Source organism: Rhinichthys klamathensis, unplaced genomic scaffold (assembly GCF_029890125.1).
Source record: "Rhinichthys klamathensis goyatoka isolate OS25496 unplaced genomic scaffold, OSU_Roscu_1.1 h1tg000015l_1, whole genome shotgun sequence".
NCBI lineage: Eukaryota > Metazoa > Chordata > Actinopteri > Cypriniformes > Leuciscidae > Rhinichthys > Rhinichthys klamathensis.
In genome coordinates, this window is record NW_026606567.1 from 1,578,350 (window position 1) to 1,603,419 (window position 25,070).

A 25,070-nucleotide genomic window follows, 5' to 3' on the forward strand; every position below is an offset into this window, starting at 1 on the left:
AATCAAGCTGCTCTCAGCAGAACTTCATCTTCTAGAGTAGACCGGGTCTAGCCTGCATGGTTCAAGTCCCATTGGAACCCCACTCTGTGAGAGCTCCTATATTTGAGTCTCAGAAGTCATGGGACAGATGCTTTTTCAATGTCTCATACTATTCCCACCATGCCGCTCAGGTACTGTCTGTCTGGATTACCGGTGGACTGTCAGATGAAGAACATCACTAACCCAGACCAAACAAATCTTCTGCTGGAGGACCTCATCATTTGGACCAACTACGAGATTGAGGTGGCCGCTTATAACGGGGCAGGCCAGGGCGTCTACAGCCCCAAAGTCACGGAATGGACCCTACAAGGCGGTGAGGACCTTGAGAGTATTTTATAATCAACAGATTTCCCAGACAGCAACATAGTGTCAGCCCAGATCCGGGCCATATCTGGTTCATGTGAATTCAACGAGTACCAGATGTGGGCCGGATCTGGGCCGATACTATGTTGCTGTCTGGGTTTGGCGTAAGATTTACTAAACGGCAAATTGCCGTGAGAGCGCAATCCCAAACACAGAAGCAGCCGGATCATTTCCATAAAGACCAACGCAATCTACAAAGAGCAATGCAAATTAGCGTCTGGTTTAAGATTTTTTTTGGGCGGTAAATATTGGCGCAAACACCAGTAAATTGACGAGTGCAAACTTTAGTAAATTGCCTTGCATGGTTAATTTAAATACTCTCCTCCCATAAATTGTGTCTGAAAAGGAAACTCATACAAATGCATATGCAATAAGGTCAACCGCAAAAGTAATTGAGTCCGCGCCTTTTTATCGCTAATTTTTCACTGTGTCTTTAGTAAACCCTGACAGTAATTTTTAACACCAAAAGACAGAGCCGGATTATCCATAAGGGCACTTGGGCCAGTGCCCAGGGCACCAACCATTCACAACCACTAGGGGGGCACCACATGACACAAGCTTTAAAAATATTTTTCGTAAATTGTTATATTATTAATTCTCGAAAGACCATACATAACTCGTTTATGAACACTAATTTAACAATAATAATAATAATAAATTATAAATAAATAAAGATTACATGACCATTATCACTCCCCCTCCCCAATCTGTCAGAGTTGAGTTGGTCCACAACAAGTACGCGCAAATGTGTCATTTTTTTAACGGCTACAGACCTCCCCAATCTGTCAGAGTTGAGTTGGTCCACAACAAGTATGCGCAAATGTGTCATTTTTTTAACGGCTACAGAAAATGAATCTAAATTAAAAATGGACTGACGTCAATTGAGGGGTTTTGCAAAAAGAAAGTTAAAGAAAGACAAGGATGCTAGACGTTTAGCTACAATTCAAAATGTTCCAGGGATCGAAAGTTTTTTTTGTGAGAACATCACAGGAATTGCGATCACTAGCAACGCTGAGTCTGACGAAGCCGGAGCGAACTGTGGAGACTGGAACAAAGAAATGGACTTCGGGGATGTAGTTGACACCTTTGCTTGCGCAAAAATCAAGGAAAAAGCAGTTCTGCTAAACTTAATACATGAAAACGTTTTACCAGATTTAGTGCTACACTTATTGTCTCTTATTTGTTCCCCACTAAATAATGTTGTTGTTTTTTTCACTAAATGTTCAGATTTTATACAATTATTGTGCACTTGTGATTTTTCTAGACTAAATATTACTGCTGAGTTACCCACTAATCTAGTTTATAATAGAATTTAATTTTTGTCATAGGTTATGTGATCATTTTTTTGATTTGTTGTTTTTCTTTATAATGTAGATTGTGTTTAACACAAAATAGTGATTATCAGTTCAACACACATAGTTATAGAAATTCTACTTGATTAAAAAAAAAACTGCGCTGGTATCGGATAGTATCGGTCAATACTCAGAATTTTTGGTATCGGATCGGTTCAGAAAAAATGGTATCGGGTCATCCCTAATATTTTCTGGTAGGCTATATCTAAGTTACCCAGGAGCTCTGTTGACATAGGCTTAGCTAACGTTAGCTACAGCTTGATGAATTGAGTTGAACACAGCAGGAGAGAACGCAACATTAGCCAGCTAGCTAAAGCTCTGGTGGAAAATGATTAGCTAACGCTACGGAGGCCATAATATTTTTGACTCATGGCTGAAGTTAAGTTTCTCCCACTCTCCCCAGGTTGGCAAAAAATGCATCTCAAAATGCATCAGATTGATGCTTTAAAATATGGAATATTTAAAATTTTCTTACGGGGGGGCATGCCCCCGGACCCCCCTAGAGGGGTAATAACCTTCTCACCTTTTTCACCCCGACCCGTTTTCATGCCTGTAAAGGTAAGAAACCTGATAGATTTATCATTATTTTTGGGGCAAACGTGAATTGACGCTGTCAATTAATTGATGTACATTTTAAATTGAGATATTTGAATATAGGGGGCCTTTTGAGGAATAGTGCCCAGGGGCACCACACTGTCTTAATACGGCCCTGCCAAAAGAGGGTTTGCATTGGCGCAAATGGTTAGTAAATTTGGCCCTAAATGCCTAATAAATATCTCCATATATGTAAGGACATTGATTCTTTCAAATCGCTTCAGTTAAAATATATAATCTGTTACTATAAAGGTACAACAAACACTCAAATGAATTACATTATTTTTTTATTTGTTTTGTTTGGAAAATGTTTTATTCACAAGCAAAAATTCCCTACTTTTTTTTACATTTCTTTGTAATATATATATATATATATATATATATATATATATATATATATATATATACTGTATATATATATAAAGGAATATTATTATTTTTTGTAATGGGGTAAAATGCAGTTACATGTTTCCATCCAACATGTGGGTCGCAGCTAAATAATGTTTTGGTCATTAAAAAATAGATAATTAAATATTTATATGATTTGAACAGATGTAATATTTAATTTTAAATTAGATTTCTTTGTATAATTTAATATTTCTGATCACTTTTTTTCTTTCAGTAACTTGGGTAACAGGGTTGAATAGTTAAGCCATCAACATGACAGTTTGTGTTAAAATTGAGAAAATTAATGGAATGATTTACTTGTCTTCTCATCATGCTGAGAAAATAATGTCACCTCTTGTTTGTCACAATTTTAAGGGATATTAAATTGTTTGTAATGGGTGAAAAAAATCATGCATTTACAGGTTCACACACAACATGAAGGTACACAGCCAAATATATATGTTTTTGGTCTTGAAATCATATTCATATAATCATATTCATACCAAATTTAAACAGATTATGTAAAAAATATTGACATTTTTATGGTTGAATACAGATCCGTGAGGTGTGACAGATCAAAATCACCTATTTAAAATTGCTGCTAGATCCATTTTTAGATAAGATAACAGTGTATACACTATGTCTAATAGTTCTCACAAAAAGAAAAGGATGGAATTATGGTCTCTGTCTCTTTTTCAGTCACCGTCTGCTCTTTGATTTCCCTCACCATCTCATCTCCTCAAATCTTCTCTTTTCAAGTGCCCACGGTCCCACCTGGGAACGTCCAGGCAGAGGCTGTCAACTCCACCACAGTCCGTTTCATGTGGAGCGCCCCGAGTCCACAGTTTATCAATGGCATCAACCAGGGATATAAGGTGAGCGTCCATTCACTGCCCTCTATTGGTCAAGCATGGGACTGCAGTGCCTTTTTTATTGTAATGGTTTCATTACTTCCAATATGTCATGCTGAGACAGCAGCAGGATTCACATTGGCTTGTGCTAAGCGATGGTGGTCACATCTGTCCGGTTTTTTTTTTATGTCAGCTGTTGGCATGGCAACCAGGCCACGAGGAAGATGTTACCTTGGTTACTGTGAGACCCAATTTTCAAGACAGTGTTCATGTGGGTTACATCACCGGACTGAAGAAGTTCACCGAGTACTTGACTTGCGTGCTGTGCTTCACTACGCCAGGAGATGGTCCTCGCAGCACTCCGCAGCGCATACGCACCCATGAAGACTGTAAGTGTCCTTTTTTACGTATCCGTCTCTACACATAACGATGCTCACTTCAGGCTTGCATGTGTCTGTTTGAAAAGACTCAGTGTGGGTGTCTGTATTCTCAGCCCCAGGACCTGTAGGTCACCTGAGCTTCACAGAAATCCTGGACACTTCCCTCAAAGTGAGCTGGAAAGATCCGCCTGAGAAGAACGGCATCCTCACAGGTACCCGTACCAGAAAAATCTTGATTTCTTCTGATCTTCGGAAGTGAGTGTATTCTCGACCGCTTTCTGTCTCGTGCTCGCAGGGTATCGCATTTCCTGGGAGGAATTCAACAGGACGAACACGCGCGTCACGCATTACCTGCCGAACATAACGCAGGAGTACCGGGTCACCGGTTTGACTGCACTCACTACATACACCATTCAGGTGGCCGGGATGACCTCCAAAGGTCAAGGTCAGCTGTCGTCCTCCACCATTTCCTCTGGAGTGCCACCAGGTCAGTTTCTACTCATTCAAAGTCATGTTTTGATTTGTCGATACCGTCATGCCATCATTTTCCAGCAAAAGTGTTGAATTTGTAGCTGCTGTATTATTATAATGACTATACTATCCCCAGCTGTTATTTCAAATAGATTTAAATTTGTGTTCATAAGATCTAATTTATGTTTTGTGTGTGTTGGGGCCAGTAGAAATCTGAACAAGTGAGCACACTGTGAAAAATGATTTTCATGATTTATCACAACTTTTGTTCTTTTGTCAAATGAGCTGAGATAATTAATGTGGTTTTAGACAACATAATATTTTGAGTTTCTGTATATTAAACCAATTTTCTTCATTGTATTAAAGGCCCACTGAAGTGCCTTGGAATGCGCAGCTTTGTATGATGCGTTGATGTAATTTCCACTGAAACAGGAAGCATATTGAATGGCCCCTCCCCCTTTTCAAATAGCCAATAGCGTTTAGTTTACCTCACAGACTCCAAGTCGTACTTGCAAGCACCATGGAAGTTATTCCGAGCGCTGATGATACGTTGGATTCAGTCGTAGAGGTGTGACTAAATTCTAGCCATTTCGTTCTTTACCAACTTACAGTTGGAAAACAGAATAATATGCAATAAGGTGGCCAGGTGGTATTTATAGCATAGGGGGCGGGACACTTTAGATTCTAGAGAGCATTTGATTGGACAGTAGATAGTAGACAATAGAAGCTGAAGTCCGCGGTGATGTCAAAAAAATCTGTGATCATTTTAACAGAAGTGGGAGATTAAGTTTTGAATGCTTATATCTCCTAAATGCAAATTTTGCCATTGTTTTGGAACACACCAGCTTATTCATAACCTTAAGGCTAACATATTCATACTAAAAGCTAAAAAAAACTTACATTTTGATTTCAGGGGGCCTTTAATTCCAATTTTTAATTTCAATGAATTAAAAATGTTAAGGCATCCAGGTAACTTACTTTTTTAAGTTAAACCAACAATTTTTTGTCTTACAGTGCAAGCAATAAAAAAATTAAAAAAAACTTTACTGTTTACTGTGCTTAAATAGTCAACCGGGTTTTACATTCCTTAGGATGTTAACTTTAACTGTGTGCCCTTATTAGCCTTCCTATCGGCGTTAATGAAGGCACGCTGAATATGATGGCGTTGTGCATTAATATTCATAATCTTCAGCCACCTCTTAGACACAAGCAAGAGACTAAACACAGTGGCCCTCATTTATCAAAAGTGCGTACACCAAATTTCCAGCGTACACCTGGCGTACACCCAAAACCACGGTGACTTTGAGATTTATCAATATGGACTTTGGCGTACGGCACGCTCAAATCCTACGCCAGCTCAGGAGGTGGTGTACGCACGTTTTGAGTTAGTGCGGAAATGTGCAGACAAACAATTCCTAACACCACAAAACGCACTGACAAACTAAAAGATATTATATATTATGACCCACAGTAAAAAACAACAACAACAACATACTTGGAGTTATAAGGTTCTATCTGACATTTTTGTCAAAATTGAGTTATTCACATATTCTTATTCTGTGACAACTTATTTACATTATGTGATGTGTTTTTTTAAATTGTGTCCATTGTGGGACTTTTTATTGAAAAAACAAAAAGGTTCTATCTACAAAATCGAACTCTAACTTGGCTCTATAAGGTTCTATCTGCGTGAGCCAATCAGCACTTCGAATGCACAGAAGAGGACCAATCAGAATCAACTTTATATGTCATGTCGCAGGCTTTTTCCTTGAAGACAAAAAGAAACCCCATAAAGGCATAATGCTATACATTTACAGTAAATTAAATATTCACTAAATTGTGTAGTGTTATGAAGTGGCTTCAATTTGACCATTTTCTTTATAGTGTATTGGTTATTATTATTAATTATCAATGAGGTTATTATTAATAACTATTATTATTATAGTTATTATTATCTGAATTATACAAATATGCAGTGGGTAAATTGAATATTTAAAAAAAACATTTAACATGCAAGTGTGTGTGTGTGTGCGCGAGTGTGTGAAAATGTGTGTGTGTGCGAAAGTGTGTGTGTGACTGTGTGTGCGAGTGTGTGAAAGTATGTGTGTGTGTGTGTGTGTGTGTGTGTGCGCGCGCGCGCGCGTGTGTGTGTGTGTGAAAGTGTGTTGGTGTGTGTGTGTGTGTGTGTGTGTGTGTGTGTGTGTGTGTGTGTGTGTGTGTGTGTGTGTGTGTGTGTGTGTGTGTGTGTGTGTGTGTGTGTGTGAAAGTGTGTGACTGTGTGTGTGTGAGTGAGAGTGTGTGTGTGTGTGTGTGATTAAAAAATTAGTCTGACATTTTTTGTGATCATAATAGTCAGTGAATAATTTTTCAATGATTATTAAACTTTATGAATTAATTTGCTGAAGCATGTCGATTTTCTTGTAGTTTTTAAAGTCTTGAAATGTCTTAATTTTTACAATTTTAAGCCTTAAAGGTCAAATAGTTAACAATTTCATTGATGGGGTCTTAATTACAACAATAAACGTTAGCATGTTATTTCAGCCATACTGATGTCTAGAGAGAAAGCCATTTCACCTGGCCCACTTTAGCTGGAATAAAGTCCTGCTCAGATGTATTACAGTAGCTGCTTTCTGTCTAAACAAAAGAAAGATTAAAGTAACAATTTCTGCAATAATGTGTTTAATTACCCACCAAATTGGTAACGAAAATTAAGATTCTGCACTGGACAAAATATTTAGACCTACCTTGCTTAATTTGAAATGTCCTAAATACATGGAAGTGCTAAAAAATATGAAATAAATGTCATAGAAAGGATAAAATTTTACTTTCTAACACATGTTGAGACATTGTTACAACATTCATTTTATATTTAATGTTCAAATAATGTTTTGGCAGATAGAACCTTATAATTCTAAGCGAAAAGTGTTTTTTTAGAATTAGAAGGTTCTATCTGCGTTTGACCCATTCCAAAAAAAACCATTTACAAATTTGAGAGGATTTTGATATTGTATATTTAGAATACATTTAGGGTCCCTGTTATTTTCATGTTTGAAAGAAACTTGTTCCCCATATAAATTTTCCTATATGTAATGCAAAAACTTTGAAGCTCAATATCTCAAAACTGCTCAGAACGCAGATAGAACCTTATAATTCCAAGGGGACGCATAGTAATTATAAAATTCAGTGTTTATTTTTGTGCAACATGGACTTCAATGTTTAATTTGTGTGACTTTACCAAAGCATTTGATTTGTAGCCATATGTATTCCTTCAGTTGCGAGCCTGTGCGCTTTACCCTGACGTTTCATGGTTTGGCCCGGCAGGTGCGCACGGACTGGGTTCGGTAACGAAAGGCTTTCAATGACCAAAAAATAATTCAGACTGACAAAATAATAAAAAATACATTCTTCTTCTTTTAAATAATAATAATAATACAAATAATAATAATGACATTCTTCTTCTAAATAACAAAAAGCGTCATTAATAATACAAATCATACTAATAATAAGAAGAATATTACAAATTGTCATGCAATTATTAATGTGAATGAATGGTACTCCACATCACATCATCATCATCACTATTGTACACCCCAATACATGTAACGTGATTCGAAATTGAATGCTAATCATAGACTGTAAGATGCTAATTCAAAAGACGTGCTGTAAAATAATGCATTGTGATAGGTCATTTCGGCTCCACGTCAGAGAAGTTTCTCTTCTTTGCCGTCTTCCGTGTGTCCATGGCGTAAAATGAGGGCGTGGGGGAAACGGAGACTTGAATATATAGGGGCGTGTTATTCTAATGACGATCGTTTTTAGCCGCGGGATTTATCAAGGCCAGGCATTGCGTACACCTGGATTTCAAAGGTACGCACAGCTTCATAAATCAGGCGGTGAGAGGAGTGTAAGCATAATCTTACGCCAACATATACGCCCGTTTCTACGCAAGAATGATAAATGAGGGCCAGTGAGACGAGACACCGTGAAAAAAATCCTTTGAAGTTGTCCTCTTTAGATGCTTATAATGAAGCATCGGTATGCTGGATGGATCACACTGTTTTTAAATCAAACCTATCTTGTCTCACTTTTTGTCCCCCATGATGCTAATTTGAAAGCTTCTGCTTCTGCATGCAAAAATTAACTGATGGCAGACAGAAAAATGTGTCATGCAAATAAGGACAATGTGTGTCTCACTTTGATTCTGAATGCCTTTTTCCCCGCCGAACGCGAGGCTGAGGTTGGAATGTAAAAGTCTTTTGCATATTGTTCAGTATGGTCTGACTTAATTTTATAATTCAGCAGGAGGCATTGCAAGTGAATTGCAAACATTTTTATTTTTTCCCAATGAGACATTTCTACCATTCATCTTGCACTTTTCATTGCTCCCGTTCCCATAGAGATGCCTGGGCCTCCTACCAACATCGCCATCTCCAACATCAGCCCACGTTCAGTTACCCTGCAGTTCAAACCGGGCTATGATGGCAAAACATCTATCTCACGCTGGCTGGTAGAGGCTCAGGTAGTTCAGAACAAATTTACGTTGAGAATTTACCTCAAGCTATCACCTTTTTATTAGCCATCTCTGATCTCTCTCTTTCCTTTGCTGCACGTTCAGATCGGTGTTATCGGAGAAAATGAGGAGTGGGTCATGGCCCATCAGTTGGCCAATGAGCCTGATGCACGATCCCTTGAGGTCCTGGGCCTGAACCCCTACACATACTACAGGTTCATCCCATGCGACATTTTGAAATCTGAGATATACTGGGACATTCTACAGATTTGGTTCAGAGTCAGAGTTGGAAACGTCTTGAAAAAACCTTGTCTTTTCCCACAAATATTATATGTATGCAAATTGTATAATATCCAAGGTACACATTTCTAGTAATTGTGCAGTTAATTCTCATATTGTATTTTCAGAAAGTTTTGGAATATTTTTCCTCTCCCCAAATTTTTCACTACCGAAACACAATAATATATAATTTATTAACAAGGGTTATATTGACCTATTATGCTTTTGTTTACATCTGCCTTGTAAATATATTTCTTGCTATTTCATTAAAAAGTTTTCACAGATAAATCAATAACAAATAACATTTTAACAATATTTCAATTGTAATTTATGAGATTTGCGTATTTTGAATCCAATCTTTCTTTGTAAAAGGCTTACAGTTAATCGTACTGATAAGTTAAGGATTCTTTCATTTGAATATGCATTGAACCAAACACTATCATAACATCTTGTCCTGTCACCACATGACTGTTTCGGTAGTGACAATACTAGTGATACTTTTAAGCCTAGTTCAAAGATGCTAATCAGCACATGGTTAGTTAGCAAAGTTTTGAACAGTTGTACACACACACAAAACTCAATTTTATCGAATAACACCCAAAAAGAACAATGATGTCACAACTGAAACTTTACCACGTTTCGATCGGGACTGTTTCGGTAGAGACAATTTTTGATACTTTTGAGCCTAGCTCAAATATGCTAATCAGCACATGGTTAGCTAGCACAGTTCTGAACAGTTGTACACACATAAAAACTAAATTTTTATCAAAAAACACGCAAAAATACAATGATGTCACAACCGAAACTTCACCACGTTTCTGCAGTGACTGTTTCGGTAGTGACAATTTTCGATACTTTTGAGCCTAGCTCAAAGATGCTAATTAGCACATGGTTAGCTAGCACAGTTCTTATCAGTTATTCACACATAACAATTCTATTTTATGGAATAACACCCAAAAAAGTTTGCTTAATTGTAGAAAAAAGGTGTTTGCTAGTGACGTTCCTTAAAGTTACGCACAGATTTTCAGATTTTTGAACATATTTACCTAAAAATTATGGGACCTATCTACTCACTATGTAGACATGAGAGAGAGGGACACAGGAATATTTTCCGATCAAAAATGTAGGGGTGTTGTCAAAATCAGTCTCAGCCAATGGACTAAAACATACACTGTTTCGGTAGTGACATGACAACATGGGACACATTCTTTTACATACGTAAAGTTTCATGATTAACAAAGAAAATATCATTTCTTTTTAAAAAAATTTAAAAGATATTTTTAAAAACATCAATGGAAAAAATTGCATTGATTATTTCAATATAATTTTCATAAGTGGAAATTTAGGGGTTAAGGTTCGAGACAGCCACCTCCCAATTGAAAGTACCCATAAATTATGATTTTATATTTATTAAGCTTACTGATATTTTAAATATTATTGTGGGATTCAATAGATAATAGAAGCATCTTAGTAAACATCTAAGATTTGAATACTTAAGTGATTTTTAAATGTGTTTTTTGGTTGTGGGACCGCAGTTTGCACCAATTCTGTAGAATGGCCCATATATGGTGCCCGTAGGCGCGTTATAACTTGCCATTTGATTTTAGGTTTCGAATGAGGCAGGTGAATATAGTAGGCACAAGCCCACCCAGCCAGCCATCCAGGAAGATCCAGACCCTACAGGCTCCTCCTGACATTGCCCCAGCCAACATCACTCTCCGCACAGCCAGCGAGACCAGCCTGTGGCTCAGATGGGTGGTACGTATGCATTGCATTCTGGAACATGATCGATATGCTTAAGAGGAAAAGATGTGTGTTCGTTTTAATTTGAGTAGTCCGGAGATTGCATTTCCAGTTGAGTAGTCCGGAGATTGCATTTCCACCCATAGGAAAATTTTATTGATCAGTGTTTGCTTGTTCATATAGCTTTGGAGAATTAATAAAGGTCGCAGTCTTTTATTTAAGTACCAACTTATATCAATGTTTCTTATTGCTTTTATTCCCAATTACTATGGAGAAATTAAAGTAGACACACACATAATGAGACTATGTTATTAATTTGGAAAGTTCTGATAATTAGATCTTGGAAGAAATGAATGAGAACTGTTGGTATCTCAACTTTACTTTGGTATCTCCGCAAATTTGAGAACGTTTTCAGACATTGGGTCTCATTCACCTTAGTCCTAACCCTACCCCTACCCGTAAACCAACCCTATACTTAACTCATCCCAAAAATCAGAGGGAAATGATGGTGAATAACACTGATGTAGAAGCACCTAACCCTGGATTTAAGCCTAAACTTGACATAAACTGTAAAATTGTCTCTCAAACCTGTTTTCTCCGGAGCTGCCATATTGATAAATGAGCTAAATTAATAACTTTTTACAACTGAAATTAATCAACACTGAACTTACTTAAGATGGACAATGACACTATTTTCTTCAAAAGCTGCTGTACAGCCAAAACAAACTTTGTTGCATTATTTTCCTGTTATCACTGTAAAGCTGCTTTGAAACAATATGTATTATAAAAAGTGCTATATAAATAAAGGTTACTTGACTTGACCTGACCTTGGGCATGCGATCACTCATTTAGAATACTCCAAATTCATTAACATTAGAAAGAGGTTAAAAACAAATGAATTTTTTGGAAAGTAAACACAATTATTAGTGAATGAGACCCATTGTCTCTTCTGAAGAGACATATGTGAGATTCTTTGGGTCTTCTCGGGAGATAAATCAGAAAAAATTGGAAACTTAAGCAGAAGTCTCCATTTGCATCTCATTGTTTTGGGAGAAACAGTTGGGGTATTGAAGAGATTTCGTTTGTGATTTTATTTTCCTAACGGTGATAAGACCTGGTCGAGTGGTGATACATATTCTAAGATGCTAAAATTTCTAATCTAAGTTGAAGTGTGTCTGTATTCTAGCCACTGCCAGAATGGGAATACAATGGCAATCCAGAGCTGGTGGGCTACCGGGTGCAATACTCACGCCTGGGCTCAAAGGCTGGGGTCCTGTCCCACATTATTCCTGACAGGCAAGAGAGAGAGTTTACCATTGAGGACCTGGAGGAGTGGACAGAATACGAGGTCAAAGTGCAGTCGTTCAATGGCATCGGGCCAGGACCGTGGAGCCAGCCAGTTCACGGGAGAACCAGAGAGTCAGGTGAGAAATCTGCTGACCATTAAATTAATTATGATGGCTGCCCACAGGAACACTTTATTGCTCAAAGGTTATTCCTTTATTGCCCAGGAGTCTTAATGGAGTTTGAAGTTATGATTCAACTAACTTTGTATCTCCTAAAATTCTTATGAGAAATAAAAATAGATGAGACAATTGCTGGCATACAGTAAGAGAAGATACCGTCCTATAACATAACTTTGGATTGTATAACTCAGATAATTGATGAGACATATTTGAGTTTTGATTTCAGACTTTAGCGTCTTAGCAAATCCAAGTTTGTGAGATTGTTGAGATCTCATCTAAAACTTTAGAAGAGATATGACACTCCCTGGGGTCTTTTCCTCCATTTGCTCTCCGTTGCTTAGACCATTAAAAAGTTATTTGTTTCATGCAAGTATTGAAAAATAAAATGTTATTTTCTCATCAGTCAAACTGTCTGTCATTCACAGTTTGATTAACAGCTGGCAGCGCAGTCGGAAACACGTTTTTACAATTATGTACCGAATTGTAACCAGACTGCATTGGCATGCTTTATCTTGTAAATATGTGACAGGTACAATGAATGACAAAATGCACGCTGTTCCCGTTTGAAACTCTGATCGCTCTTACAGTTGTTAATTGTATGTTTTCTCCATTTGTTAGTCCCCTCCAGTGGCCCTGCAAATGTTTCAGCTTTTGCTACCACCTCCAGCAGCATCCTGGTCCGCTGGGGTGACGTGCCAGAGACTGACCGCAATGGATTAATTTTGGGCTATAAGGTACATTGTTAACTGGCTTCCTAGTAGATTTAATGACCTTGAGTTCATTGTAGTAGTGAAAAGATGCATCTATTCCTCCTCATTTCAGGTGGTATACAAGGAGAAGGATGCCGAGTCAGCTCTACGTTTATGGACGGTGGAGGGAAATACCACTTACAGTGTTCAGCTCACTGGTCTTGGGAAGTATGTGCTTTATGAGATCCAGGTTCTATCCTTCACCCGTATAGGAGATGGCATGCCAAGTTCTCCACCCATCTTTGAGCGCACACTTGATGATGGTGAGAGTCTAAACCACAATTAACAACCACCATAAGTTATTAATCTTGCTTATGTTGTGCTAGTTACATTTACATTTTTTTAACAGTACCTGGGCCTCCAGTCGGGATCCTTTTCCCTGAAGTTAGGACTTCCTCAGTGAGACTGATCTGGCAGCCCCCTGCCCAGCCAAATGGCATCATCCTTGGTAAATTGGGTGCACTCTATATGATTTTTGCAGTCCTTTGCTATTGTTACTTGTCAGACTGAACCATGATCACAGTGTGACCATGGGTAAAATCTATGGCGCACTGGGCCACGGTCTTTCATGTCAGACTGGATTGGTACACATCACAGCCGAAACTTTTCTCCCAATCGTCACACTGCACGATGGTACGATTACAAAATTTCTAAGATTTACCGCAATTAATCAGCAGTCAATGAACATTAGTGTTGTCAAAAGTACTGACTTCAGTACCAAGTTTTAAAAATGTGACAATACCAGCATTTCCCTCTAGAATTTTGAGCGATGTTGAACAGATTTTTAAACACCTCTGATTGGCCATTTTGTTGACGCGCTCAACAAATATGTCTGTGATTGGCTACAATGATCAACGCTTCAAAAACACGTTGTCTTTCCCGATCGCTTACACAGATACACACGGGAGCGTTTGAAAACAAGCGTCTATCAGCGGATCCCTAGTAATATCCACTGATAGACGGATTCGCTGATAGACGCCTGCTTTCAAACGCTTCGTGTCGGTACTTTTGACAACACTAGTGAACATTTGACAACACTAGTGAACATGTCACACTATCTGATTAAAGATTAGAAACAAGACTTACTCTGGAACAAGAGAAAACTAGTAGAAAGTTAGTGCATCCGCCTCCCATTCTGGTTGATGCTAGCTCAAATCCCGCCCGGAGCAGTGGGGGTAGGACTAGTTTTTTTGGGGCCGTTACCCGGATGGGAGTGAGGTTTAGGGAGTGAGTGTAATAAAAGCTAGCTGATAGATATACCTGTCAAGGAAACCTTACTAGACGCTAGATGCTGTAGTCTTTAGTGTCCTTGTAAGTGCGTTTGCATCCCATTCTGGTAGGCGTTGGTTTGAATCCCATTTGAAGGGGTGCTTGTATGACCAGTTACATGATAATCAAATTCAGAATCTACTAACTGTTTCTCTCATCTAGCCTATCAGATTGCGTACCGGAGAAACTCCTCCATTATTACCTCCGCCATCGTCGATGTTCTCAACCCAAGTGCGCGACAGTATACAGCAGCTGGACTGAAACCAGAGAGTGTTTATGTGTTCCGCCTCACAGCCCAGACTCGAAAGGGCTGGGGAGAAGCGGCCGAAGCACTGGTGGTCACTACAGAAAAGAGAGGTACTGCTTCACCTCTTTTTACAAGGTCAGGTGCTGTTTACTAAATGTCATTGATTAAAATGACTCATCTAATCTCCCCTCAGCACGCCCACAGCCCACAAGTCGTCCCGTTGTGCCTCAGGAAGAGGTCCTGGCCCGCAGTGTGCTGCTGTCATGGGAACCAGGCAGCGATGGTCTGTCACCCATCCGATACTACACAGTCCACTACAGAGAGCTGCCCGACAGCAACTGGACTGTCCACTCTGCATCAGTCAACCACGAGGCCACCTCTTACGTCATAGACAGGTAAGCCATAATTGATCCTGTGTCAAAGTTTGAAGGTCATAGAGGACAAAACTGGTAGCACCGCAGTAGTCCTACTGATCTTTTTTCCTGTTCGCAGGCTCAAGCCTTTCACTTCCTACCAGTTCAGAGTGAAAGCCACTAATGATATTGGGGACAGCGAGTACAGCGTGGAGAGCGAGGCAATCACCACTCTACAGGATGGTAGGGGCAACTGCGAAACGCTTAAATGCTGTCGGGGCCTGAGATGAATCATAATGTGGGCAAAATTGGATCCAGCCAGTGAAGGGGGAAAACTGCTGGGTTACCTCATGCTTGACCTTTGGCGTGTAACCAGAACGCTGCCAACAGTTCCACCACTATTAGCTGGATTTCACTCTTGGTTGTTCGACTCTTATCAGGGTCTTTGCAGCTCCGCAATCATTAGCTGAACAAACTGTCTGTTTGTGTTCCATTAGCTCCCGACAAAGCTCCCACAATCCTCTCTGTGACTCCGCACACCACCACATCTGTGCTGGTCCGCTGGAAGGTGAGGTCCGATTCATCACGCTGTTCTGAGAGGGAACACGGGTCTTTATCTGTTGTTGAATGTTGTGTTTAGAAACAGGAGATAATGATATAATCTGCTCAAACCCATCCAGCCACCCCCCGAGGAGGAGATCAATGGCATTTTGCTTGGTTTTCGAGTACGGTACAGAGAACTGCTTTACGATCGCCTACGCAGCTTCACAGTGCGCACAGTGAACAGCCCACCAGGCAACTGGGCTGAGCTCACAGGTGAGTCTCAAATAAACTCACTCAAGTCTAAATTAGTTTTTGTCTATCTAGCCCTCTTATCTACAAACAGTTAGTGGTTAAAAGACGGTTTGTACCATGGTACAGTCATGGTATAATATGGTGACTTGATTATTATATTCATGTACCGTGGTATTACTACCATGTATTTCAAGGTACATCAAATAATAATAAAAACATAGTACATGATACTTCGAATATCTTGCATTTACATTTTATCAGTTCTTACTTTCCCTGAGAATCGAAGCCATAACCTTGGTGTTATTAACGCAATACTCTATTGTTTGAGCTACAGAAAGCACAGGGAACTACTACCATCATGGCACTTTGTCCAAAAAACATGATACTACTATGGAGCTTTGTTAATGTCCATACAACTTTTAATAAAAACAACTTGTAACTATGCCATATTGGCATTAAACCATGGGTTTTGTATGAGAGTTTGTGCTGATCAAAAAGTACTTATCACAATCACATGTATATAAGAACATGGAGAGATAAGCTAATTCAGCAAAATGCTAACTCGTCTGTTTTGTGTTTCGCTGTAACTAAACATTCTACAGTGGCTCATGTCATTAACATGCATGTAATTGAAGCTTTCCAATGTATGAGGGCTGTGTTAACTGTTTTCTGAGCAGTTTGTTTCTCTCAAAAAGTCTGTAGAGCTGCCAGTCTTTCTGCAAGCATGAGCTAATGCGCTAATCCAGCTTTTTTTCCCTCCCTTTCTCTTACTTTCTCTTTATCTCTCTCCCTCTTTACCTTTGATCTTGCTCACTGCCATCCTCTCCCCTTCCACTCAACCGTCCTCAGCCCCGTACAGTGTGAGGAACCTGACCGAATCCTCACTTACCCAATACGAGCTGGACAGTAAGTCCTGAGATTCGATCTCGCTCTTTCATCAGTGTTTCTATCGTCATCATTTATACCAGTGTTGGGGAAGCTACTTCAAGCTGTTCATATCTGAAATAGTTTAACTGCAGTCAAGCCATCCTATAAACAGTTAGCTAAACCAATAAAACTGCAATGAAGCTATAAAACCGATCAAAAGTTTGGGATGTTTTTCTTTTTTTTCTTTTTTTATTCAGCCAGGATGCATTAAATTGATCGAAAGCATGTCTGAGCATTTAAAATATTATATTTATTTTCTTAATTAAGTTCTTAATATTAATTCTAAATAATATTATTTGTGAATATTACTTCATACATGCTTATTAAATTAAAATGTATATTATTGTTTATATTGAAATATTAATGTATAATTTTACTATTTAATTCATATTGTTGATGATTAATATTATAAAGGATATTTGTATGCAACACAAATTAGATATTCACACAGGGACTCAAACCCGTCAATCATTTTTTGGTTGAACAAACCGGTTCTTTTAAATGAATCTAAGATGAATCAGGAAACAGTAGCTTCTTACTGTAAATGTTACTCTGATTATACTAAAGAACATAATTAAGTTAGCAGCATCGTTAATTTTGGTTAGTTACTCCCCAACACTGCTTTCCAGTCATCATCCACTCCCTCATCCTGCCTAACTCAATCTCTGAAGTCCAGTAGCGACTCTTTCTCACACCTCGTTTATTTGCTCACACGAGAGCCCAGTCTCATTTGTCTCTCTTCTCACGTCTGACTGTGCCCATTTCTCTCCACACTGTCATTTGCTTTTCCTCACAACTTCTCACTTCATTGGAACGGGATCATTATGTTTTAGCACCACTTAAGGTTTTATCATGCAATATTGAATAGGGTGTGCACTTTTTTTCCATTGTTCAGATCTGAATAAACACAAGCGCTACGAGATCCGACTGAGCGTGTATAATGCTGTAGGGGAGGGGCCCACCAGCTCGCCACAGGAAGTGTTTGTGGGAGAGGCGGGTAAGGGCACAAGTATTCCTCCTTGATGCTCTGTCAATATTATTGATTTCACAGTCTAATAAAACATGCAGTAGTGCTGTCAGTCAGTATACAGTCTAATAAATCAGTCAGTCTGGTTTGATCATCTCTCTCTCTCTCTCTCTCTCTCTCTCTCTCTCTCTCTCTCTCTCTCTCTCTCTCTCTCTCTCTCTCTCTCTCTCTCTCTCTCTCTCACTTTTTTTTGTCCATCCTCATCAGTGCCCACCGCTCCACCTCAGAATGTCGCTATCCAGTCCTCAACAGCCACTCAGCTTGATGTCACATGGGACCCTCCTCCAGTGGAGGCCCAAAATGGGGATATTCAAGGCTATAAGGTACGACACTTCAGTGTGCTTCAGCAATTCAAAGATGAATTCAAAAGTAAAACAGTGGTTCTTTTAGTGCCCCCTGATGGTGTGAAACACAACTGTGGAAATGCTGTCAGTACCAGAGAAAATAATTCTGGATTGTCGAAAAAGCAAACAAATTATTGCTTATTTGATATGACAGAGTCAACAACGCTACATTGGCTAAACCAATAGTGTGAGTTTAGTGAGGGATGAAAGACGAGTGTGAAAAGCCGATATACTGTTGAGGCCCGTTCACTCCAAGAATGATAACTATAATGATAATAACTATATAAGCGTCCACACCAGCGCACAATATGGCTCTGCGTGCACTGCAGTTTGTTGTCTGCCAATTTAAATGCTCGAGGTCTGATTCTGATTGGCTGTCAATGTTTTTATCGTTCATCTGCTGGAGAAAAAAATGCTTGAGAAAACGCCGTTCTATTACATTAACATTACTGATAGTGTGACTACTGCTGTGGTTTCAGTGATTTTCAACAAACTTCCAAGGGGTCCTCAAGATGACTTAAAATTATTTAAAATATGACAAAAACAAGCATGAAAATCAGCTGAAACAACTATATTTTTTATACTAATATATCTAAAATATTTTGGGTGGGTGGAAATTTGAGTGAGGGATGACCTTCAAATATTGTTTTGGACAATGGGGTTCTTTGAAGTAAAAAAAATAGGTTCAGATCCACTGCTTTAAAATACAAAAATGATAAATTCTTTGTTTCTTGTTGCAATTTAAATAAGTACTAGACAGTGCATAGGTCTAATTAGATGCTCTAAATGCCCATTCACACCAAGGGCAATAACTTTAACGATAATTATAACTATAAAGTTTTAATAATCGTTCTAATTCTATGAGAATAGGAAAGTCACTTTTAGAAAAAAGATTTTTTTCCAGCTGATTAACAATAAAAACTCTGACAGCCAATCAGAATTCCCCTGACTTAAACAAGCTTGAGGTTCTATTAAACAACGTTATTGTGCATTGGTTTGGACGCTAATTTAATTACCATTACCTTCATAGTTATCGTTCTTGGTCAGAAGGCCTTAAGATAAGCCTGCATTATTCATAGAATAATAACCAGGTGACTGATTGATCCTTAGCCTGATAGACTGATTTGATCAGACTTGGTCTGAAAAGTTTGAGGAGCTGCTCTAAAATATTAAGCTTAATAGCCCATCAGTTTGACGAATTCTGAAGTTATTAATTTGTGCGATTTGTCTTGCTAGATTTATTATTGGGAGTTTCAGCTGCAGAATGAGACTGAGCGACTCCGCACTCTCTTCCTGCCGGAGCTGAGCGTGAAGCTGAAGAACTTGACTGGCTACACCACCTACATGATCAGCGTGGCTGCCTTCAACGCGGCAGGGGACGGCCCGCGCTCGCTACCCACCAGAGGGCGCACTCAGCAAGCAGGTGACCGTGGGACTCAATGCAAAATACATCAATCAACAACCAGTGAAGTGACCTTCATGCTTAACCCGCTTTGGGAGAATGTTTTAGATCTTTGATCCCACTGTTTCCCCCAAGTTCCCTGCTGGAAAGGTTATTAATTTTCAATTGGACGGATCACATCATATGGATTGCATGAGGGCTATGGTGTTAGATTATGAAGGAGATGAGCTGTCTCTAAATCTTGGGGGGTAGTCTGTTGGAACGGAAGCTCGTGACAGTTCATTTAGGACCGGGAGCTGGGAACTGGGTTTGAGAAAATGGGCCACATATTGAGGAAGTGTTTTTTTGGCAGGTCAGCTTAAGAAGAACAGTGTTCCAAGCGATTGAGAAAAGTTAATTCAGCCTTTTCCGCTCCCTTAAAGACTGTGACAGTGTAGTGAGGAAGGAACAATGAGACCAGTACAGGCGAGACTGGATCTTGGCTCAGCTTACACTAAGACACTGGGAGATGAGCCAACTCAAGTCTCCGTGCCAATCTTCCGGAGGGCAAACTAACTCCTTGAATTACTGCAATATTACCCTGACCTCTAACAGCAGAAGAGTGCTTAAATATACATCTGCTGAAAAGTACTTTTTTAGTAGTTTTTTTTATTTTATTTTTTTAAATCTAGCTGTGTCCAGGATCAAGAATATCTTTTCCCTGCCAAATAGTGGGTGAATTGAGGAAAAATAATAAATAATACAGTATAAAATAAAAATAAAGAAAGAAACATTTCTTATAATGATGTCAGGTAAAGTATTCAGCAAGGATGCATTAATTAAATAAATCAAAAAATGACTATAAAGACATTTGTAATAGATTGAAATAGATTTATATTTCAAATAAATACTGTTCTTTTGAATTTTCTATTTATCAAAGAATCCTGAAAAAATGATATTCTGTATCATGGTGTCCACAAAAAATATGTTTCCATGTACAGGCTAATCTGAGTTTTTGTGTGAAATTGCACCTGTTAAGAACGTGTAGACTTTTTTGTTTCCATTGCTTTCGTTTCGGTAGCTCAAGGTCAAGAAAATTCCACAAATGTATTTTTTAAGAAAACAAACTTCCTTGATAAAATCTTGATACCTTTATTGCCTGAGTTAACAGCTGTTATACACTTTTTTCTAAAAGACACGCAACAGATTTTGACTTTAGTAGACCATTCGATTTAAACCACTTATTATGTTCCAGTTCTTAATAAAGTTACCAACTAAATGCGAGTAAATTTGGTTGGTAACTTTATTTATTTTACTTTGGCAAGCATTCATTTTGGGCCCTGACTAGCGCAATCAAACAATGATAATGCAGTGTTAGATGTTTAATGAGAGCTCTTTTACTCCACAGCTCCAAGCGCTCCCAGTTTTATCCACTTTAGTGAGCTCACCACTACCTCAGTCAACATGTCCTGGGGTGACCCCAAGCAGCCCAATGGCATCGTGGAGGGATACCGTGTGGTCTACGAGCCCTGCACGCCTGTGGATGGTGAGAAACTACACCACACTAAAAGCTTTTGGCTGAGCAAATTATTGAGGTGGCTTTCCGTCAGCAGCTGATTTACACCATTTTAGGCCTGTCATGCTTTTTTAAACTTACAAATGTCTCAAATTTGCTCTCCAAATCTGGTCAAGATGAGGTTTCTTTTTGGCGTGTAATGAATGGCATTCCTCTGTGACGTTTCCCTCCATTTGCCCTGTTATTGAGCAAGGCATGGTTAAAAAATTGTGAAGTGTGGTGCATTGGCCAAATTCCACCATAATTGGGATCAGAGAGGGAATTACTGTGGTCCCATAATGGCTCCAGAGTGGTCAAGCCTTCGGGGGGGAACCAGATGTGCTGGGCTGCTGTTTACCAAGGGCCCGTATCTGAAGAATACGCTTCAAAGAAAAAAGCCCAACTTTCTCTGTTAGTTTAACCCCTAGAGCATGACCTCGCGCAGTGTTCACACGTATATGTGAATTTAAGTGTAAAACTCTGAAAGCAAAGTCAGTGCTTGCAAAGCAACAAAGTGTTATTTAAGCTCAGGTTTTAGCCTTTACTTCTGCGTAAACTGAATGCTGGATCAGAGACACCTCGCCTTTTAGTGACACTGAGAGCATATCTTGTTTTCTGTCGGCTACACCCTCGATTATCAACACATGCCATGTTCGGGAAATACTGTGAACACACTGAATACAGTAAACACTGTAGCTGCCTACTTTTAGCAAATGTAGAAGATCAACTGGGCATGTTATGCATACAGAAAATCTGGATACTATGCATAAATTTGCATAGTATTCATAACGTAGCTATAGTCACTGTGCAACATGAAGGTGGCTATAAATGGTTAAACAGAACAGAACTCACAGAACGGATAAACGGAAGACAAGATCAGCCACAAGTCAGTATGCAAATGTATAAGGAAAGAAAACCAATATTTTTTCAGTATGCTAATATTAAGATGAGTCATGACTGTCAGATAGATGAATGCTGAACATTCTATCAAGCCAATGGAACATTTTGAAACCTTCATTTTAGAGGTCGTAAACAGTATTAATTTTCTTAAAACCAACATTAGGAAAAAATATATATATGACCAGAATGTTTATGTAATTCTATTACTGCACACTCCCATTAAAAGCATACTACCATTTTTTTTTAATGTTTTTGAAAGAAGTTTGAAAGAAGTGGAAATGTCAATACAGTGCCACACTGCAAGCTGTGTAATAATTAGTGTTTGTATGTGTCATTGTTAGTGTTTCACTCTAGCATGGTATCTAGAGTTTGAGTGTTTCCTCTACAGACTCCTCTCCTCACACTTCAGGTGTCAGTAAGATTGTCACAGTGGATGTCAAGGGCAGCGCCCCCTTGTGGATGAAAATCAAGGATCTGGCAGACGGAGTGACCTACAACTTCCGCATCCGTGCCAAAACCCTTACATATGGACCAGAGGTTGAGGCCAACATCACCACTGGCCCTGGAGAAGGTCTTGTTGCATCATATTTAGCCCAATTTGCTATTTTGTTACACCAATAAATCTAAAGCGTATAATTTTATAACATCTTATTGCCCTATTTTGTTATACAGGTGCTCCGGGGCCTCCGGGAGAGCCGTTTATCTCTCGTTACGGCTCGGCCCTCACTCTCCACTGGTCCAGCGGTGACCCCGGCCGTGCTCCCATCTCACGCTATGTTATAGAGGCAAGACCATCTGGTGAGTTGAAGAAACAGAAATAGTATAGAAACACAGCATTTAAGGTCATTACGGAGTGAATAATGGCATCTCACCACCAACAGATGAAGGACTGTGGGATATTCTAATCAAAGACATCCCTAAAGAGGTAACATCGTACACTCTTAACCTGGATACTCTCAGAGAAGGGGTCACCTATGACTTCCGTGTCATCGCGGTGAATGACTATGGCTACGGTTCTCCAAGCGCCCCTTCTCCTTCAATATCAGGTGAGTCAAATTGAACAAGTATGCCAGGAAGCCTAAACGGTTTTGTGTTTCATTGTGGAAACCCATTTTTCTGTTTCTTTTCTCTTTTTTACCAGCCCAAAAGGTCTCCCCCTTTTATGAGGAATGGTGGTTTCTGGTGGTTATTGCTCTCGTGGGCCTCATTTTCATCCTTCTGCTTATCTTCATCCTCATCATACGAGGCCAGAGCAAAAAATACACCAAGAAAACAGACTCAGGTGGGTTGATAAGCCAAAAACACTCAGAATAGATCCATAATCTCTCTCACTTACCCTGATTGGCCTGTCTCTTTTTGCTGACTCACATGACTAAAGTGAGATGGACTCAATATAAGCTTTATTTTCCCATCACTGGTGGGTATCGCCATAGTGCTCTGGGAAAAAGTGATTTTCCACTTGAGAGATGCACAAACAATCAATAGCAGTGTGTGTTTGCTTCATTTGGTTGTGGTCATTACTATCAAAATGATTGCTGACTCATTTTGCTGCCTCGGAGGGAGGCGGTCTGCTGCCTCAAGCAAAATTACATCACTCATCATCTCATGTCTTCTCTCAGCTTGGGAAAGAAAGGGACCGTCAAGTCTTTTCTCACTATTCTTGAGTTCCAAACAAAACTCAGTGGTTTTGCCAGTTGCAGACTGGACCACAAACCCTTAAAGCTGTGGAAACTAGGGGTGATGGTGTTGAACGGCTTGGTGTGTTAAAAATGAGCCTTTATGACTGACCTAACTCTTTATTTCCAGTTGGATTGATTAAAAAAACAAGTGCATTTTTTCCTAGAAGTTGCATAAAGCCAACCAGTTAGATTAGAACTTGTCAGATCAATAAATTCCTTTCTAGTTTTGTGTGCAATTTGCATGAGGTGGTTACTGACTGTGGGCTCCATGCATGTTGCATGTTTCTGTTTAGAGTACTGGGGAGGTCAAGTTGCGTGCTGATCTTTGAGAGTGGTTGGGATTCTCACATGGCTGCCGCTGAGCTCGGTCAGCGTTTAGTGCTGTGCCAGGGTCAGTCAACAGGGTTTTGGATGTGTGAATAGCACAAGGGAAGTGTTTGTGTAGGACACAAAGGGCTTCTCTCAAGATACTCCCCAACCCGCCTGGCCCCGTTTGGTGCTGATCTATTGGTGCCGGTTTGTTTAACTGAAATCCAGTGAGGCCAGAAGTTCTGCAAGGTGGGAGATCACACTGTCCATCTAGGCGGAGAGGTCACTGCTCTCTCACCTCCATGAAATCACACTTCAGTTAGACTCTGAGCCTTTGAGATCAGAGGTCTTCTGACTTTAGTAGATGTGTGCTGGATGACCTAGTGAGATTTGACTTGCCTAGCTGCCATGGTCAAGTACACAACAAGGCCAAACCCAGAGGCATACCACGAGAGAGTAGCCGTTGGAGATCTAGGCTGGTAGGCCCAAAAAGTTGTTGGAGCAAGTGAGATATGTATTTACATAAAAATACGGTGATGTTTTTATGTATTTTATCTATGTGTAGTTAGGCTATATGGTCAGTTGAATTTAGGATGGATAGATGTGATTGCCGCCACAGTGGTCATGATCCTCATCGATTGTCTTCATATCTTCTGTCTGTAGGTGCACACTCGAACTGCACATCTCTGCCCCTATCCCATGGAGAGATGGTGCGGCTGGATGAAGGACGCTTCCCTGCCCTGGAGCTCAACAACCGTCGACTCTCTGTCAAAAATTCCTTCTGCCGTAAGAATGGAATCTACACCCGGTTAGTATATATGCATGAAACATGATTTCCATCCATTGTATACATATACAGTGGTATCACTTCACAGAGAGCCTGCAGCTCTTCTAACTGAATATATATATATTGAAATAGTGCTATTGTGATGTTTTTTCTGGAAATGTTCTTGCCAGTATGCTGTTCAGGACATTATTTGCACAATGGCTTTAATTCCCAAATTGCTACAAACAAAGAGCCAGAGAGGAATGTATTCTGTCCACACACAGAGCTTTGGCCGAGCCGTTGATTTAAATTCTACTTCAGGCATCCATTAAAT

At 39.4% G+C, this 25,070-nt stretch overlaps 1 protein-coding gene across 4 annotated transcripts in view; it reads left to right on the plus strand.

The window, feature by feature from the left end:
- The window catches only part of sdk2a (sidekick cell adhesion molecule 2a), a 140,347-nt gene that overhangs the window by 107,214 nt on the left and 8,063 nt on the right, over positions 1-25,070 (plus strand). Inside the window, exons 17-43 of one of the 4 annotated variants that reach the window (XM_056272437.1) lie at positions 171-352; positions 3,495-3,610; positions 3,780-3,975; positions 4,080-4,178; positions 4,262-4,453; positions 8,835-8,956; positions 9,053-9,162; positions 10,834-10,984; positions 12,156-12,393; positions 13,054-13,169; positions 13,258-13,447; positions 13,534-13,632; positions 14,616-14,810; positions 14,894-15,095; positions 15,193-15,296; positions 15,551-15,621; positions 15,734-15,869; positions 16,698-16,754; positions 17,671-17,772; positions 18,010-18,125; positions 19,383-19,569; positions 20,936-21,073; positions 22,371-22,553; positions 22,655-22,780; positions 22,864-23,028; positions 23,124-23,264; positions 24,634-24,778. In XM_056272437.1, the coding sequence (XP_056128412.1) occupies positions 171-352; positions 3,495-3,610; positions 3,780-3,975; positions 4,080-4,178; positions 4,262-4,453; positions 8,835-8,956; positions 9,053-9,162; positions 10,834-10,984; positions 12,156-12,393; positions 13,054-13,169; positions 13,258-13,447; positions 13,534-13,632; positions 14,616-14,810; positions 14,894-15,095; positions 15,193-15,296; positions 15,551-15,621; positions 15,734-15,869; positions 16,698-16,754; positions 17,671-17,772; positions 18,010-18,125; positions 19,383-19,569; positions 20,936-21,073; positions 22,371-22,553; positions 22,655-22,780; positions 22,864-23,028; positions 23,124-23,264; positions 24,634-24,778 (3,879 nt within the window). The remainder of the gene's footprint in view (positions 1-170; positions 353-3,494; positions 3,611-3,779; positions 3,976-4,079; positions 4,179-4,261; positions 4,454-8,834; positions 8,957-9,052; positions 9,163-10,833; positions 10,985-12,155; positions 12,394-13,053; positions 13,170-13,257; positions 13,448-13,533; positions 13,633-14,615; positions 14,811-14,893; positions 15,096-15,192; positions 15,297-15,550; positions 15,622-15,733; positions 15,870-16,697; positions 16,755-17,670; positions 17,773-18,009; positions 18,126-19,382; positions 19,570-20,935; positions 21,074-22,370; positions 22,554-22,654; positions 22,781-22,863; positions 23,029-23,123; positions 23,265-24,633; positions 24,779-25,070) is intronic. The other 3 variants (XM_056272446.1, XM_056272454.1, XM_056272461.1) reach the window with 3 other exon arrangements.